The sequence below is a fragment of the Canis lupus genome, chromosome 26 (assembly GCF_011100685.1).
Source record: "Canis lupus familiaris isolate Mischka breed German Shepherd chromosome 26, alternate assembly UU_Cfam_GSD_1.0, whole genome shotgun sequence".
In the NCBI taxonomy this organism is placed as follows: domain Eukaryota; kingdom Metazoa; phylum Chordata; class Mammalia; order Carnivora; family Canidae; genus Canis; species Canis lupus.
The window spans coordinates 7013559-7028994 of record NC_049247.1 but is presented as its reverse complement, the minus strand read 5'-3'; the positions used below and the strand labels follow the sequence as shown (position 1 = coordinate 7028994).

The following is a 15436-nucleotide window of genomic DNA, read 5'->3' as shown; positions in this document are numbered from 1 at the left end:
GAATGCCATGGCTGCCCCAGCAAATGGGTGTTCCTACCCTGACTAGCACTGGTTGTTTTACCCATCAGCGCAAATATCACACAGTCTAAAGGCAAATAACATCTTAGTATTAATGTGAAAGTAGTTTTGACCTTTTCCTACTTGAAAGAGTCTGAGGAAGGCCTACCAGGGGTCCATGGACCATGCTTTGAGAATCACTGGCTCCCTAAGAGAAGAGATTGACTGATTTTTTTTTTTTTTTAATGACATTTATGTTACCTAAGTTGAAACTCATGTACCCAACTACAGCATGCGTGTCTCTGCAAACCTGCTTTGGTTTTACAGACATTGGGTGTGCGCCAGTTAACTTTTGCCCACAGAGCACGAGCTCTTCAGTGTCTCCTATATTTGGCTGACAAGGAAACTATAGAATCTCTCTTCAAAAAACCCATGGAAGAAGTGAAGTAAGTAGAATTTTTAAAATTGTGTTAATAAATAGGAAACACGGGTGCCTGGCTGGCTCAGTTGGTAGAACATGTGACTCTTGATCTTAGGGTCATGAGTTCAAGCTCCAAGTTGGGTGTAGAGCTTACTTTAAAAAAAAAAAAGAGAAAGAAAGAAAAAAAAAAGAAACAGGAAATAGATCGGTTCTTTGGGAGCGTACACTTAAGCCCCTTACTTTGTAAGAGTGCATTAGAGTAGCTGTGTATATACCTAGTTCTGCTACGTTGAATGTCCTTGCCATTTTAGCAAAGGGGACATAGACCTCTGAAAACATTTTGTTCCCCTAGTTTTTTGAAGCATTTAGGAACTGAATGCTTTCTTAATCTTGCTCATATTGATTTCTTTCTAATATTCAGTGAATATATTTAGAAGCCTAAAAAATAGACATTTGAAAACAAGCAGGCCTAACATTGCCCTATGGTGGCTTTTTTTTTTATTTTATTTTTTATTTTTTTTAGATTTTTTTTATTTATTCATGAGAGACACAGAGAGAGAGGCAGAGACATAGGTTGAGGGAGAGGCAGGCTCCCCATGGGGAGCCCAATACATGACTCAATCCCAGGACCCTGGGCTCACAACCTGAGCCAAAGGCAGACGCTCAACCACAGAGCCACCCAGGTGCCCTGCCCTATGGTGGCTTTTATCTTAAATGTAAATGTGGCTTGTAAGAATGATTCCCATTAATACCTGTTTTCCAGATCTTACTTGAAATGTATAACTTTTCTGGCATCATTTGAGACTTTGAATATCCCCATCACATACGAATTATTTTGCAACAGTCCTAAAGAAGGAATGATTAAGGGTCTATGGAAAAACCACAGCCATGAATCCTTGGTAGGTACATGGAGTTGTCTGGGGTGGGGCCCCCATCTTCTCAGATGCTCTTGTATTCACTCAAATGCCTGAAACTGGAGAAACTCTTTATTCCTGAACAAGTCTACTGCTCTGAGACCATTTCTACTTTCCTAGCTTGATAGGTAACAAGCAACTTGGAGGCTCCCCTTACCTCTGTCCCTTAATGCTTAGGTCCTGATCCCCACCAGCAAGAGGACACTTCTATAATCCCTTCCTAGAGCCTGTGTGTCCTCATCCGGGTGGGGAGAAGAGGCTGTCCCTATGCCAGGAGGGGTGTTGGTTCTCTTCCTCCTCACTGACTGTGGGAATTCAGTCTCTGAGGCAGTTGAAACCTAGGGCATAAAGATTATGGGGCCAAAAGGCAAACCATTCTTGGGTAGAAAGAAGACAGTGGGGAAAGTCCAAAATGCTGTTTGAATTCATTTCAGCAAGAAGAATTTTTTTCCTTGATTTATTAGAGAGATAGGGGGCTTTACTGAAATCAGGCAATAGACGCACCTAGATTATGAGTGTATTTTGTGTGTTAGCTGCCTACCTTTTCTTTTTTTTTTAAGATTTATTTATTTATTCATTCAGAGAGAGCAAAGAGAGAGGCAGAGACACAGGCAGAGGGAGAAGCAGGCTCCATGCAGGAAGCCCGATGTGGGACTCGATCCAGGTCTCCAGGATCACACCCCAGGCTGCAGGCAGCGCTAAACCGCTGTGCCACCGGGGCTGCCCTGCCTACCTTTTCTATGGGTGGTTTCATTTCCTGGTATTTTGAAGCAGTATGATTTTGTTTTGTTTTGTTTTGTTTTTTTCTTTTCTCTTCAGGCAGTCAGATTGGTGACTGAGCTTTGCTTAGAATACAAAATCTATGACCTGCAGCTTTGGAATGGACTCTTGCAAAAGCTCCTTGGCTTCAATATGGTAAGACTCCATGCCCTGGGCTGAGGGTTCTGTAAAAGCTCTTGCAGAGCAACTCTTCAGCATTCTGCACATACTTGTGATTGAACAGCTGTATGCTGCAAACATTCACTCTCCTTGGGTTTGTGCCAAACTTAACTTGGTGTTGGACCAGAGAAAGTGCTAACTCAAAAATGACATAAATTTTGCTGGAAAGAAATGGAAGCTTCCCTGACCCTTTTTGATATTTGTGATTTAGTAAGTGAGCTTCCCTGATCGTTCTCATGGCAAATACATTTTACTGATACTTCTTTTGAAAATTGAAGAATCTGCTATTTCATGTTTAAGTTTTCCATTTTGGTAATTTCCAAACTGTATTTTATTTTTTTCACAGATTCCTTATCTAAGGAAAGTTTTAACCTCCATCTCTAGTATCCATTCTTTATGGCAGGTATGTAGTTTCCCAAAGTAAATTTTGTAGAATTTAATCTTTAGGATCGCCTGGGTGGCTTGGTCGGTTAAGTATGGACTCTTGATTTTGGCTCAGATCTTGATCTCAGGGTGGTGGGTTGGAGCCTCTCATCAGGCTCTGTGCTCAGCAGAGAGTCTGCTTGAGTGCGATTCTCTCTCTTTCCCTCTGCCCCTCCCCCTGCTCACACACACTCATGCTCTTGCTCTCTCACTCTCTCGCTCTTCGCGCTCTCTCTTTCTCTCTCTCAAATAAATAAATAAATCTTTAACAACAACAAAAATAATTTAATATTAATACTCAGTGGACTTGTGGCACCCGGGTGCATTAGGTAAAGTAACTGGTTCCTCGGTAAAGAACGGAATCGATGTCCCATTAAGGTGGTGTCGGGACCAGTACTTCGCTCAGAGGTCACCTCTCAGAGGAGGACCTCACCAGTCCCAGCCCTCCAGGCCTCTGGAGCCACACCCTCATGTCTGCTCTCCAGACCCTGGTTCTACAGTAACACCTGTCTCAGTGTAATTTGGCTGCCCCTCCTGGACTTGGAAGATATTTAAATCAGACACCATGTCATACTAATCTTTTCTAAATTTCACAAGTTGTGTACCACATAATCATTACTATGTATAATGATGTATAATGTGGAAATAAGTAATCTATTCTTAGCTTAATACATTAGAACAGTATAGAAATATATTGAGTAAAACATGAAAATTCTCCTTTACCATTTCCCATCAAAATTATCTCCCCAGGGGGGGAAAAATTATCTCCCCAGAAATAGCTACTATTTACACGATCTTATGTTTTCTTCTAGAACTCTCCTATTATATAGGTATGTGTCTGTGTGTCTGTGGGTGTATATACATTTTTGTACATATAAATGCAGTGACATTCTAGATAAAATTTTTTTTCCCATATAACCTTGGTGCCTCGGAGACTGTTCCACAGAACACATAGAGATCTATTTTCTTTTTTTAATTGAGATACAATTCCCATGTAAAATGTACACTTTTAAAGCATAAAGTTAAGGGGTGCCTGGTTGGATCAATCCATGGAGCATGTGACTCTTGATCTTGGGGTCGTGAGTTCAAGCCCCACATTGAGGGTAGAGATTACTAAAAAAATAAATAAACTCTCAAAAATAAAGAAATAAAAATTGTACAATTAAGTGGCTTTTAGTATATTCATAATGTTGCTCAACCATCACCGTTCTCTAATTCTAGAACGTTTTTTTCACCCTGAAAGTATGCCCCAGATCCATTAGCAGTCACTCCCTATTCCTTCCTCTTCCAGCCCCTGGAAGTGTCTATGCTGGATATGTTGTATCAGTGGAATCATGCAGTATGTGGCCTTTTGTGCTCCCTTCACTCAGCATCATGTTTTCAAGGTTTATCTGTGTGGTCACACGTTTCATGGTTTCATCCCTTTTTTCTAAACTAATGTTCACGGTATGGACAGACTCACATTTTATTTATCTATTCATCAGTTGATGGGTTTTTGGGTTATTATAAATAATGCTGTTCCACGAACATTTATGTACAAGTTTTTATGTGGATGTATGTTTTTGTTTCTCTTCAGCATATCCTTACGAGTGGGATTGTTGGATCTTAAGAGACCTGTATATTTAATGCTCTTAGCACCTCATTAGTTTTAACTCTTAATTTTTCTCTATAATAAGGAGTAAAATGTATTAAGTCATTTTACCCCTCCCCTATGAGTGGAAATTGATGTTGTTGCCTTATTCATTTTTTGAAATCCTTTCTCTTACATGCTTGTGCCTTTCCTGTGGCTCTTACACAATGTCTGGCACACAGCAGTCTAAGTTTTGTTTTCTAAGTTGGTTCTGACACTTCTTTTCCTCAAATGAAACAATAACGAATCAGCCAAGATTCGTTAAGATCAAGATAAGATCTTGAACCATACGCTTATGAAGAAAATCATCCAAGGGCACCTGGCTGCCTCAGTCAGTAGAACATTTGACTCTTGATCTCAGGATCATGAATTTGAGACTCACACTGGGTGTAGAGTTTACTTTGGAAAAAAAAAAAAAAAAAGAAAGAAAGAATACTATCCTAAAATCTAACCATCTCGAACAGAGAGATACCAATTTATGATTTTGGTCTTAGCATCCAGAACACAACCTCTCAGTATAGTTAGTTCTGCGACTGCAGAACCTAGAGAGTTAGTGATACCCCAGGCTTGAATCCCATTGTGTTTTTGTTTCCCCAGGTTCCCTACTTCAGCAAAGCTTGGCAGCGTGTGGTTCAGATACCCCTACTTTCAGGTATTTTTCTCTCCCCTGAAACATTGACAGTAGCATTTTATAACTCTATACGTGGGAGTATGTGCACATTACTGTTGTTTATTTTCAGCATCTTGTCCTCTGAGTCCCAGTCAGTTATCAGATTGCTGTGAGAGTCTCGTCGCTATTCTAGAGTAAGTAAGATACTTGTTTTCCTACCCCCAAAAGTCCTCTGTGTTGCTTATAAAATTCATTTCTAATTAACCTCTCTTTCCGGGCAGCCCCGGTGGCGCAGCGGTTTGGTGCCACCTGCAGCCCAGGGCGTGATCCTGGAGACCCTGGATCGAGTCCCACGTCGGGCTCTCTGCATGGAGCCTGCTTCTACCTCTGCCTGTGTCTCTGCCCGCCCCCCCCTCTCTCTCTGAATAAATAAATAAAAAATCTTAAAAACAAAACAAAACAAAACAAAAAAACAAAAAAACCCCTCTCTTTCCAATAATTCATTCTGGGGAAGTTAAGCACACCGCTTGCTTTTTTTTTTTTTTTTTTTTTTAAGATTTTATTTATTTATTCATCAGAGAGAGAGAGAGAGAGAGAGAGGTGGAGAGACACAGTCAGAGAGAGAACCAGGCTCCATGCAGGGGGCCTGATGTGGGACTCAATCCCAGGTCCCCAGAATCATACCCTGGGCCAAAGGTGGCGCTAAACCACTGAGCCACCTGGGCTGCCCAGTCACTTGCTTTTAAGATAGACGGTCTTCTATTTTTACCATGTCTACTTTCCATATGCAGTGCAGCTAATAAACTCATGGTCAGTGAGCATTCTCTAAAATTAGTTTTAATGTATGTACACAGTACTTTTACAACTACCCTAAATTATGCAGTGTTACCTCATAAGTTTTGAGTCTTCTGAGAACACTCAGAAGACATGTATCTTTAGGCATGTGTGGGCTTTCAGACATAATCACAGCAGCAACCAGTACTCTGTGTTCCAGTAGGCAGGTTATTTTATTCCACGAAGAATGCAGTGAAAGACTCAAGTTACTCATTACTAAGCATATGTTATGCCCCAGCACTTCAATGTTTAAAATCTTTGAAAGCAGAGTCAGGTAGCAAATTAATTCATAAATTAATTTGATTGGTATTAACAAATTCATGTGCTCTCTTGAAGATGTCCAGTTTCAGATGATCTCGACATGATTGGAGTAGCCAGGCAGTATGTCCAGTTAGAGCTTCCAGCTTTTGCACTAGCCTGTCTAATGCTCATGCCCCACTCGGAAAAAAGACACCAGCAAATTAAGGTATCTCGCAAATTATTCCTCTGGGGCTGCCAAAGAAACAGAAAGTCTCATGCTGTATGTCCCCTGCAAAAGTGTTGCATTTTCTTTTTACCAGACCTGTGAAGCATGAGTGCATCAGTGTGATTGGGGTGGGAGATTTGTATGCAGGTTTAGCAGGCGATAACCCTGAAAGATAGATCAAGATCCATCTGAGGGATGCCTTCAGAGGGATTTGGACCTTTATCGGGTACAGGTGGGGAGGGCAATCACTTTTCCTGGAAGAGTAAAGTGAATTAATTGCTCAGGAACTGTTTTATAAGGAACAATCCATGGGCTTGATCAGAGGAGAGAGGAGGCAAGAAGAGATGAGTGAGAAGTTGTTGCACTTGACTGGAGGTGAATCTCACTTGATCCACACACAACAGCAGGGATGTGGATGGGCAGGGAAGGCTTGAGGGGATATGTCCCTAGAGTAGGATGGTGGCAGTGAGAATGAACTGGATGGAGCAGCTTGACTTAGTGATTGGATGTGAGAGATAAGAGAGAAGGTTTTGTATGTGGGTGTCTGACAAAAGGAGCCATGAGCAGTTTGAGGACAGAACTTTAAAAAATAACTCATTCCCTTTACAACACAGACAAATAGAACAAAGCACTTGGGAATGTTTTGCAGTATTTCCCCAAAGGTAGATAAGCCAGTAGATAGAGAACTATATAAATAAACACACTTTTTTTTTTTTTTTTAATCTGTCGTTTTGTCTGTTCATTGCATTTTTTCACAGCCATCTGTGCTTGTCTTTGACTTGGGGTTTGTTCGTTTGTTTGTTTGTTTGTTTGTTTGTTTTTACTATTCATAAACTCATCCGTTGATGCTTTTCAAAATTTCAGTATTTAAATAGATTCCTTTTGGCACCTAGGATGACAAAATGCTTGTCAAACAGCTCTTACTATTACAATAGGTATTTGTAAAATGTCTCCTTCCTTATTTCCATAATTTTTTGTTATATGATAGAGGTGGGCTTTTTTTCCTATAATAGAAATTCCTAAAGATATTCCAAATTTAAAAATGAAAACCTTTCAGATTTGACAGAATAGTAATAATACTTTCCCATTAACTGTGTTTTGATTTTTTTTCCTCTAGAATTTTCTGGGGTCATGTAATCCTCAGATCATTTTACAGCAATTAGAAGAGCATATGAATACTGGCCAGTTGGCAGGATTTTCACATCAAGTAAGAGGCATTTTCTTCTTCTTTTCACTATGAAAAATTTGATATTAGAAGGTAATAATTTTTCTGAAATCAAAATTAAGCTGAAAACTACTATCTCTGCTTGGTAATATATAAAATCATTTTGCTTTTAGTAAACCTTAATAAATTTTTTAAAAGACAGAGACATCATCTCTCTTATTTGCCGCCATGCTCAGTGGAAAATCTATAGCCTTAAATGCTTGTTGTAAGTAGATCTTCCTCATAAAAAGTCCCAGAGTGCTTAACAGTAATTACTTATTGATTTAATCTGTTACTAAAATGGGCCAAAACATCTCCCCTTCCCCAATCCCTGAAAAAAGAGGCTTAGTCACAATACAATGGTAATTTAACTTGTGATTATAAGAAATTTTGGGGTATTGAATAAGGCCTCGGAATTTTTTCCATTTCAACACATTTTTTATATAAAAATACCTGTTATTCTATAGATCAGAAATCTGATTCTGAATAATATCATAAGTAAGAAAGACTTTGGGATTTTGGCAAAGACAAAATACTTTCAAGTGTTGAAATTGCACATGATGAATACCAACAACATCACAGACCTGGTAAACTATTTGGCAAGCGAGATAAGGTAAGTTAATTAACAAGCTACTAAACAAAAATGCCTTACCATAGAATTTCCTTAAAATTTACCTTTATTTTGGAGGAAAAGATCAAACAGTTGCACAACTATTTGGTTGTAATGAAGGGCTCTGTGTATTAAGTTGTAGCATTATTACACATACCCAGAGGCTAGTTGTATAATTCAGTCCCTTCAAACATGAACTTGGAATCAGACAATCAAGTAAGCTTTCTGAACCCCCAAAATAGGTGATTCACGATCCTACTTTAAAACCTGAATTACAGCTTTATTCCTTAGACACTTGCTCAGAATTGGGGGCTTTTATGTAATATAATTTTTGCTAAACTTGATTGTCTAATTTTCCCACATCCACAAGTTTGGAAGTCAGCTTCTTGGGATAGGGTTGGGATGGATTTAGAAAGTGAAAAGGAGAAGGGAGGAATGGCTAGTACTAAGGAAAGAAAACCTGGTCAGGACAGAAGTCTTTCCTGGGCCATCACCACATTTAGTCTAACTATGCTAGCCACTTGGGATGTGTCCCTTTCTCATTACCATGCCATGCATTTCCTTCTGTTTGTTTACCACTTGTGATCTAACCATAGATCATGTGTTGTTTATAAACATTATTTTTTGAGACATGGTATACACACATATATATGTAGGCGACACATATTTCAAATATGCCGTATGATAAATTTTGACATATATATCCCCCCCCTCCCCCCGTGAAGCCATCACCACAATCAAGATAGCAGACATATTTATCACTTAAAAGAATGTCCTCATGATGCTTTTTCTTTCTGATTCCATAGTTTAGATGAAGCTTCAGTCTTTATAACTGAATATTCAAAGCATCGTGGGAAACCTGTACCACCAGATACCACTCCCTCTGAAATCCTGAAGGTAAAGCTGGCCCACCATTACTTGGGTTCTAACCTGGCACTATTTATATTTTTAGGGTCTTGATATTGAACCAACTTATTCTGGTGTTGTGGAGATAAATGTATTTTTATGTATAAAAATACATAAATGTATTTTGAAATTTTGGTTTTTGTATAAGGGGGTCCTAGACCAGAAATCAAGAGGCCATGGTTCTGCTCTCTGAACAGTGTGGCCTCAGGCCAGTCACTCACTGAGCCTGCATGGAGTTTAATTTTGTAATTTGGACCACATGGTCTCTTGGGTGCTCTACAGCATTATGATTCCTCATAAAATCCTATTTTTCATATTGAAGCAAGTGAGAGACTCCTGGATGGCTCATGGTTAAGCTCTGCTTTTGGCTCAGGGTATGATCCTGGAGTTCATGGATCGAGTCCCACATCAGGCTCCCTGAGGGGAACCTGCTTCTCCCTCTGCCTATGTCTCTGACTCTCTCTCTCTGTGACCTCTCATGAATAAATATATAAAGTCCTTAAAAAAAAGAAGTAGAAAAACTAAATTTCAAAAAGCATTAATTAATGTTGTACTTGGGCATTAATTGATTTTAATTCTTCTCCTTTTTAATTACCAAAAACATATGTTCACTATAGAAAAAATTTTTACAAGAGCCAAAAAGCAACAACCCACAAAACCCTAATCTCTTGAAATCTCACTATCCAGAAATAGGATCACTGTTAACATTTTAGTATACATCCTTCCAAATGTTTTCATGTGTAAAATACACATGTAAACTATTCTTACTTTTATTCTTTTTTTTTTTTTTTTAAGATTTTATTTATTTATTAGAGACACAGAAAGAGAGAGAAAGAGGGAGCTGAGCCATCCGGGCTGCCCTCTTACTTTTATTCTTAACTAAAATATAAGGTAAAAGTCTGCTTCTTTTTTTTTTTTTTTTTTTTTAAGTAATTTCTATACTCAACGTGGAGCTCAAACTCACAACCCTGAGGCCCAAGAGTCATCTGCTCCACTGAATGAGCCAGCCAGGCACCCCTAATATTTTTTACTTTGATCACGTCTTGGTAGTTTTAGTAAACTTATTAAAGTTACTGTGGAGGCTTTTCCTTCCCTTTGTCCAGATCAGGCATGTTAAAATAAGCCTACATTTTGTTAACTTTCTTTTTTTTTTTTTAATTTTTTTTTTTAAATTATTTATTTATTTATTTATTTATTTATGATAGGCCCACAGTGAGAGAGAGAGAGGCAGAGACACAGGCAGAGGGAGAAGCAGGCTCCATGCACCGGGAGCCCGATGTGGGATTCAATCCCGGGTCTCCAGGATCGCGCCCTGGGCCAAAGGCAGGCGCCAAACCGCTGCGCCACCCAGGGATCCCCATTTTGTTAACTTTCATTAATAACTTCTCTTGTTCACTTCCAGTTTGTTGTGTTCAATGGCATAGGATTACTTTTTTTTTTTTTTAAATAGAGATTATTGATTCAGGATACAAATTTGTGACCCTTAAAATATATCAGTTTTTCTCTAGTCCTATCTTATCTAAATGCCAAATAATTATATATGTAGCAGTTTAGCAATAGTTAAGTCTTAAATTTTATGGTTTATCAGACCATTTTCTATTGAAAAAACTAAGTGACACTAATGAAAATGCTTCTATGTTTCTTCCCATTTAGATGTTTCTTAGTGCATCATAGTAGATCATCCAACCTTTTATAAGAAGAACAGAGGGAAGTCTGGAGTCTACTATTAACTAATCATATTTATTACAGATTCAAAATTGTGCAATTGATGTATTCTAACTTGTCAAATGTTAACCAACAAGTAACAGCTGAAGCATTTAATAGCAGTATGATTATCCCTTAAAGAACTCATGTCTTAAACTAATAAACCTTTTCTTCACCAGTTACTTGCATGACTTACAGAGACTATCTTTTGCACCCCACATAAAGGAAACTATGCAAAAATATTTTGCTCCCCTCATAAGAAAAGCTACTGCTTATATCCTGTATCTTCATTTACAAATAAGAATAGTGTCAATATTTTTAATGTAAGTCTAGCAAATATGTATCTTATGTTTTGCTGCAGAACATATTAATGGCCAGCCAGAAAAATAGAAACCACTCTAGGTATTTCAGGCAGAGAAGGATTGGATGCCAGGAATTGGTTACAAGGGTGTTGAAAGGACTGAAAGGCAAAGGATGGATAGGGGGTTTTGGCTAGAGAGGCAGTAGTGGGAGGGCCTGAGAGCTGGAGGCTGGGGGTGGGGGGAGCTTCGCAACCCTGAGCCTGGGGGAGCCGCTGCCCACAGCAACCCTCAGTCACCCCCAGCAATGGCTGCTGCTACCAGGCCACCCCCAAGAGAGAAAAGAAGCAAGTCTTTGCCTTTTTCAACCTTCTGATTTTCCTGCCAAGGCCAAGAATGACAGAACCAAACCGTAACCCGTGTGGCAGGGGGTCCGGGAGAGGCACCTCCTGGCTGTCAGCCGCTGCAGTACGGAGGCTGGCCTGGGGCGCCCCACCCCGCTGCGCCCCTCCCCCCCAGCGTGCAGAGACCTCCTCACACCTTTCTCCCCCTTGGCAATCTTTTTCTAGGTGTGTGTGTAACTTGAATAAATTGAATTTTATAAAACAGAATGAGTTTCCCTTTGCTTTTCCAGTTAGGAAAAACATTATTTCTATACAGAAAACTCAATGTAGCATTGTAATTAAAAACGTGGGTTTTGGGGGTAAAGCTAGTCTGGATTTGAATCCTGGCTCTGTCCCATACTAGCTGTGTGATCCTGGACAAGTTATATAACTTCTCAAAGCCTTAGTTCCCTTATTTGTAAAACCTCCTAAGGAGGTTTAAATGTTCCTCCCCTTGCTCTGTTCTGATTATTTAGACTACAACATTTTTCAAAAAGCTTTTTCTATATTTGGGATTATTTCCTTGAGATGCATTCCTTGGAACAGGTTGACCAGATCAAAGGGAATGAAGAACAGCTTAAAAGCTCTAGATATGGGTTGCCTGACTATGTGTTTCAAAAGATCTTTTTCACAAATGTCCCTTCCTACCAGCAAGAAGCATGTCTGCTTTACCTCTTCTCCCTAACATGGACCAATCTGACTTTTAAAAACCTTTTGCTAACATGATAGGTGAAAATGGTATCTGACTATTTACATCTGTATTTCTTTGATACTTCTTTAATTGAACCTTAAGAAAACTATCTGTATTTGAAAGCAGAGCCTGGAATTGTCTTCCTGGCCATAAAAAGTGAAAGGAAGGGAAGGGGTCAAATGGTGGCACCAGAAGGTAACAAATATGAAATGACTGCATGCCTGATGGGCTCAAGCTAAACTGAATGATCCTTTTCCCAATCTTAACACTGGTTTCATTGTTTCAAATAAAGTTCTGATAGGCAGGGATACCTGGGTGGCTCAGTGGTTGAGTGTCTGCCTTTGGCTCAGATCATGATCCCGGGGTCCTAGGATCAAGTCTCTGCCTGCTTCTCCCTCTGCCTATGTCTCTGTCTCTGTCTCTCATGAATAAATAAATAAAATCTTTTTTTTTTAAGATTTTATTTATTTATTCGCGAGAGACACACAGAGAGAGGGGCAGAGACACAGGCAGAGGGGGAAGCAGGCCCCATGCAGGGAGCCCAATGTGGGACTTGATCCCAGGTCTCCAGGATCAGGCCCTGGGCTAAAGGCGGCACTAAACTGCTGAGCCACCTGGGCTGCCCCAAATTCTTTTTTTCTTTTTTTTTTTTTTTAGAGATTTTATTTATTTATTCATGAGACACTCAGAGAGAGACAGAGACATAGGCAGAGTGAGAAGCAGGCTCCCCACAAGGAGCCCAATGCAGGACTCGATCCCGAGACCCCTGGATCATGCCCTGAACCGAAGGCAGACGCTCAACCACTGAGCAGCCAGGCATCCCAAATAAATCTTAAAAAAAAAAAAAAAAAAAAGTTCTGATAGCCAGAGGGTTAGCTTTAGGTCTGCCAGAGAAGTATTTTTTGAAACACATATATTTAAATTTATTTTCAGTTCATTTGTAGTTCAAATATACAATTAGCTGGGATCCTTGTTCTATTTATTATATTTTTATTAGCCTTGATTATTTTCCACTCTTGTCTCCATACAGCCATTATCCATACTGTTTCTCCTTAAAACAAGCCGGATCTTGTCTATGCCCGCCACACCCTTTTCACTGGCTTCCCCATTTCACTTAGCACAAGACCTAAGTTGCCAACTGAGGCACACAGGCACCTTTGTTCAAAATAGAAACAAACCTCTTTAGGAAGATGAGATGAGTTATAAAAGCTCTCCTCAGGGATGTCTGAGTGGCTCAGTCAGTTAAGCATCCGACTCTTGATATCAGCTCTGGCCTTGATCTCAAGGTAATGAGTTCAAGCCCTGAGTTGGGCTCCCTACTGGGAGTGGAGCCACTTTTTTAAAAAAGGGGCTCTCCTAGTACAGAAAGGCACTCCCTGGGAACAGTTACATTTGTAAAAAGCACTGGATTTAAAAGCTGGATTTCAGGGGCGCTGGGTGGTTCAGTTGGTTAAACATCTGACTTCAGCTCAGGTCAAGATCTCAGAGTTCTGGAATCAAGCCCCGCCTCAGGCTCCCTGCCCAGTGGGGAGTGTACTTGTCCCTCACCCTCAGCCACTCCCCCACTGGTGTGCGTACTCGCTCATGCTCTCTCTCTCTCTCTCTCTTTTTAAAAAAGCTGGATTTCAGGGGATCCCTGGGTGGCTCAGTGGTGAAGCGCCTACCTTCAGTCCAGGGCATGATCCCGGAGTCCCAGAATCGAGTCCCACATCAGGTTCCCTGCATGGAACCTGGTTCTCCCTCTGCCTGTGTCTCTGTCTCTCTCTGTCTCTCATGAATACATAATAAAGTCTTTAATAAATAAATAAATAAATAAATAAATAAATAAATAATAAATAAATAAATAAATAAATAAATAATAAAAAGCTGGATTTCAGTGCCTGTTGTTACCTGCCCATCCATACAGTGGCTTAGAAGGTCCCACCTACCTTTCTAGCCTGTATATCTACCACTTTCTCCTCTCACCAGCCTTCCCCACCAGCCAAACTAAAGTTGCCTCCCCTCCTCCACCCCAGTCACTGGCTATGGCATTAACATATTTACTTCCTTCTCTTTGTGTGTGTGTGTGTGTGTGTGTGTGTGTGTTTTGTATTTACTTCCTTCTCAATGCAATCCAGTTATCATGGTTGATCTGGTTTTTTTATTTTTCTTGGTTGATCTGTTTATTGATGGTCTCACTACTCATTATGTTGACCCCAAACCCTAGAACAGAGTCTCATAAAAAAGATGTAATAAGGGATCCCTGGGTGGCGCAGCGGTTTAGCGCCTGCCTTTGGCCCAGGGCGCGATCCTGGAGACCCGGGATCGAATCCCACGTTGGGCTCCCGGTGCATAGAGCCTGCTTCTCTGCCTATGTCTCTGCCTCTCTCTCTCTCTCTGTGTGTGACTATCATAAATAAATAAAAATTAAAAAAAAAAGATGTAATAAATATGTTATGAAATAAATTAGCTATCCATTTTCAGGGTAAAATTCCTTCCATGAATGTGTCATGATCATGTGAACACGTGACAGCACCTCATTACATAGAAAGGGGGAAGTCAACAACTTCTAAATAAGTAAAGGCACTACTATATTTAATTCTCATGACTCATGCCCATTCTTTCATCATCTCTTGCTGTGAATGAGTTGGCTAAATTTTCGTTACTTTCACTACTTGGAGTAAAGAATTTTATTAGTGAAGTGTCCTCCCTTCATTCTCTTCTGGATAGAAATCCTGGCCTGGCAAAACATAAGATATTCAGTCTTCTTTCTACTGTCTCTTCTGGGGCCCAAAGATTCAGAACCTGTTGGCAGTGTTTATGTTAACACATTGCATCCCTTGAAATGAGTCTGAATGTTAACTCACAACAGCTAGGCCTTACCATTAACTCTACAAAACATTAGAGAAAGACAAAGTGGTGGTGGTGGTGTGGTTTTCTGGCATTCTTTACATATTTGAAAACAACTAGAAAACAAGAGCATGTGCTTCTAGACTCAACCAAAGCTGAGTGTTTTCCAAAGGGATTAAAGAAATTTCTGGAGTATTCTCTTTTTGAATTCTCCTTCCAGTGTTCATAGTACTCAAGAATGTGACCTCTAAACTGACTTTCCCTTGGTAACTACTCTTAAAGCTTTTTAAAAAGCAGCTTTATTGAGATATAGTCCACATACCATACAATTCACCCATTTAAAGTGTACACCGCAGTGGGGGGTTCCTGGGTGCCTCACTCAGTTGGTTAAGCATCTGCCTTTGGCTCAGGTCATCCCCGAGGTCCTGGAATTGAGCCTTGATTTGACTTCCCTGCTCATCAGGAGCCCTGCTTCTCTCTCTCCCTTCGCCCCTCCCATCCACTCATGCTCACATCCGTTCTCTCTCTCTCTCTCTAATAAATACAATCTTTTAAAAAAAAGTACACTTCGATGGT

At 40.0% G+C, this 15436-nt stretch overlaps 1 protein-coding gene across 6 annotated transcripts in view; it reads left to right on the top strand.

Annotated features, from left to right (window-relative positions):
• KNTC1 (kinetochore associated 1) overlaps positions 1 to 10840 on the top strand; it is a 79589-nt gene extending 68749 nt beyond the window's left edge. For all 6 annotated transcript variants that reach the window (XM_038574908.1, XM_038574909.1, XM_038574911.1 and 3 more), the window contains 11 exons: positions 325 to 443; positions 1182 to 1317; positions 2152 to 2247; positions 2618 to 2674; positions 4922 to 4976; positions 5065 to 5128; positions 6105 to 6234; positions 7352 to 7441; positions 7906 to 8051; positions 8855 to 8945; positions 10608 to 10840. In XM_038574908.1, coding sequence (XP_038430836.1) covers positions 325 to 443; positions 1182 to 1317; positions 2152 to 2247; positions 2618 to 2674; positions 4922 to 4976; positions 5065 to 5128; positions 6105 to 6234; positions 7352 to 7441; positions 7906 to 8051; positions 8855 to 8945; positions 10608 to 10628 — 1005 coding nt within the window. In that variant the 3' untranslated portion in view covers positions 10629 to 10840. The remainder of the gene's footprint in view (positions 1 to 324; positions 444 to 1181; positions 1318 to 2151; positions 2248 to 2617; positions 2675 to 4921; positions 4977 to 5064; positions 5129 to 6104; positions 6235 to 7351; positions 7442 to 7905; positions 8052 to 8854; positions 8946 to 10607) is intronic.
• Positions 10841 to 15436: the final 4596 nt, after the last annotated feature.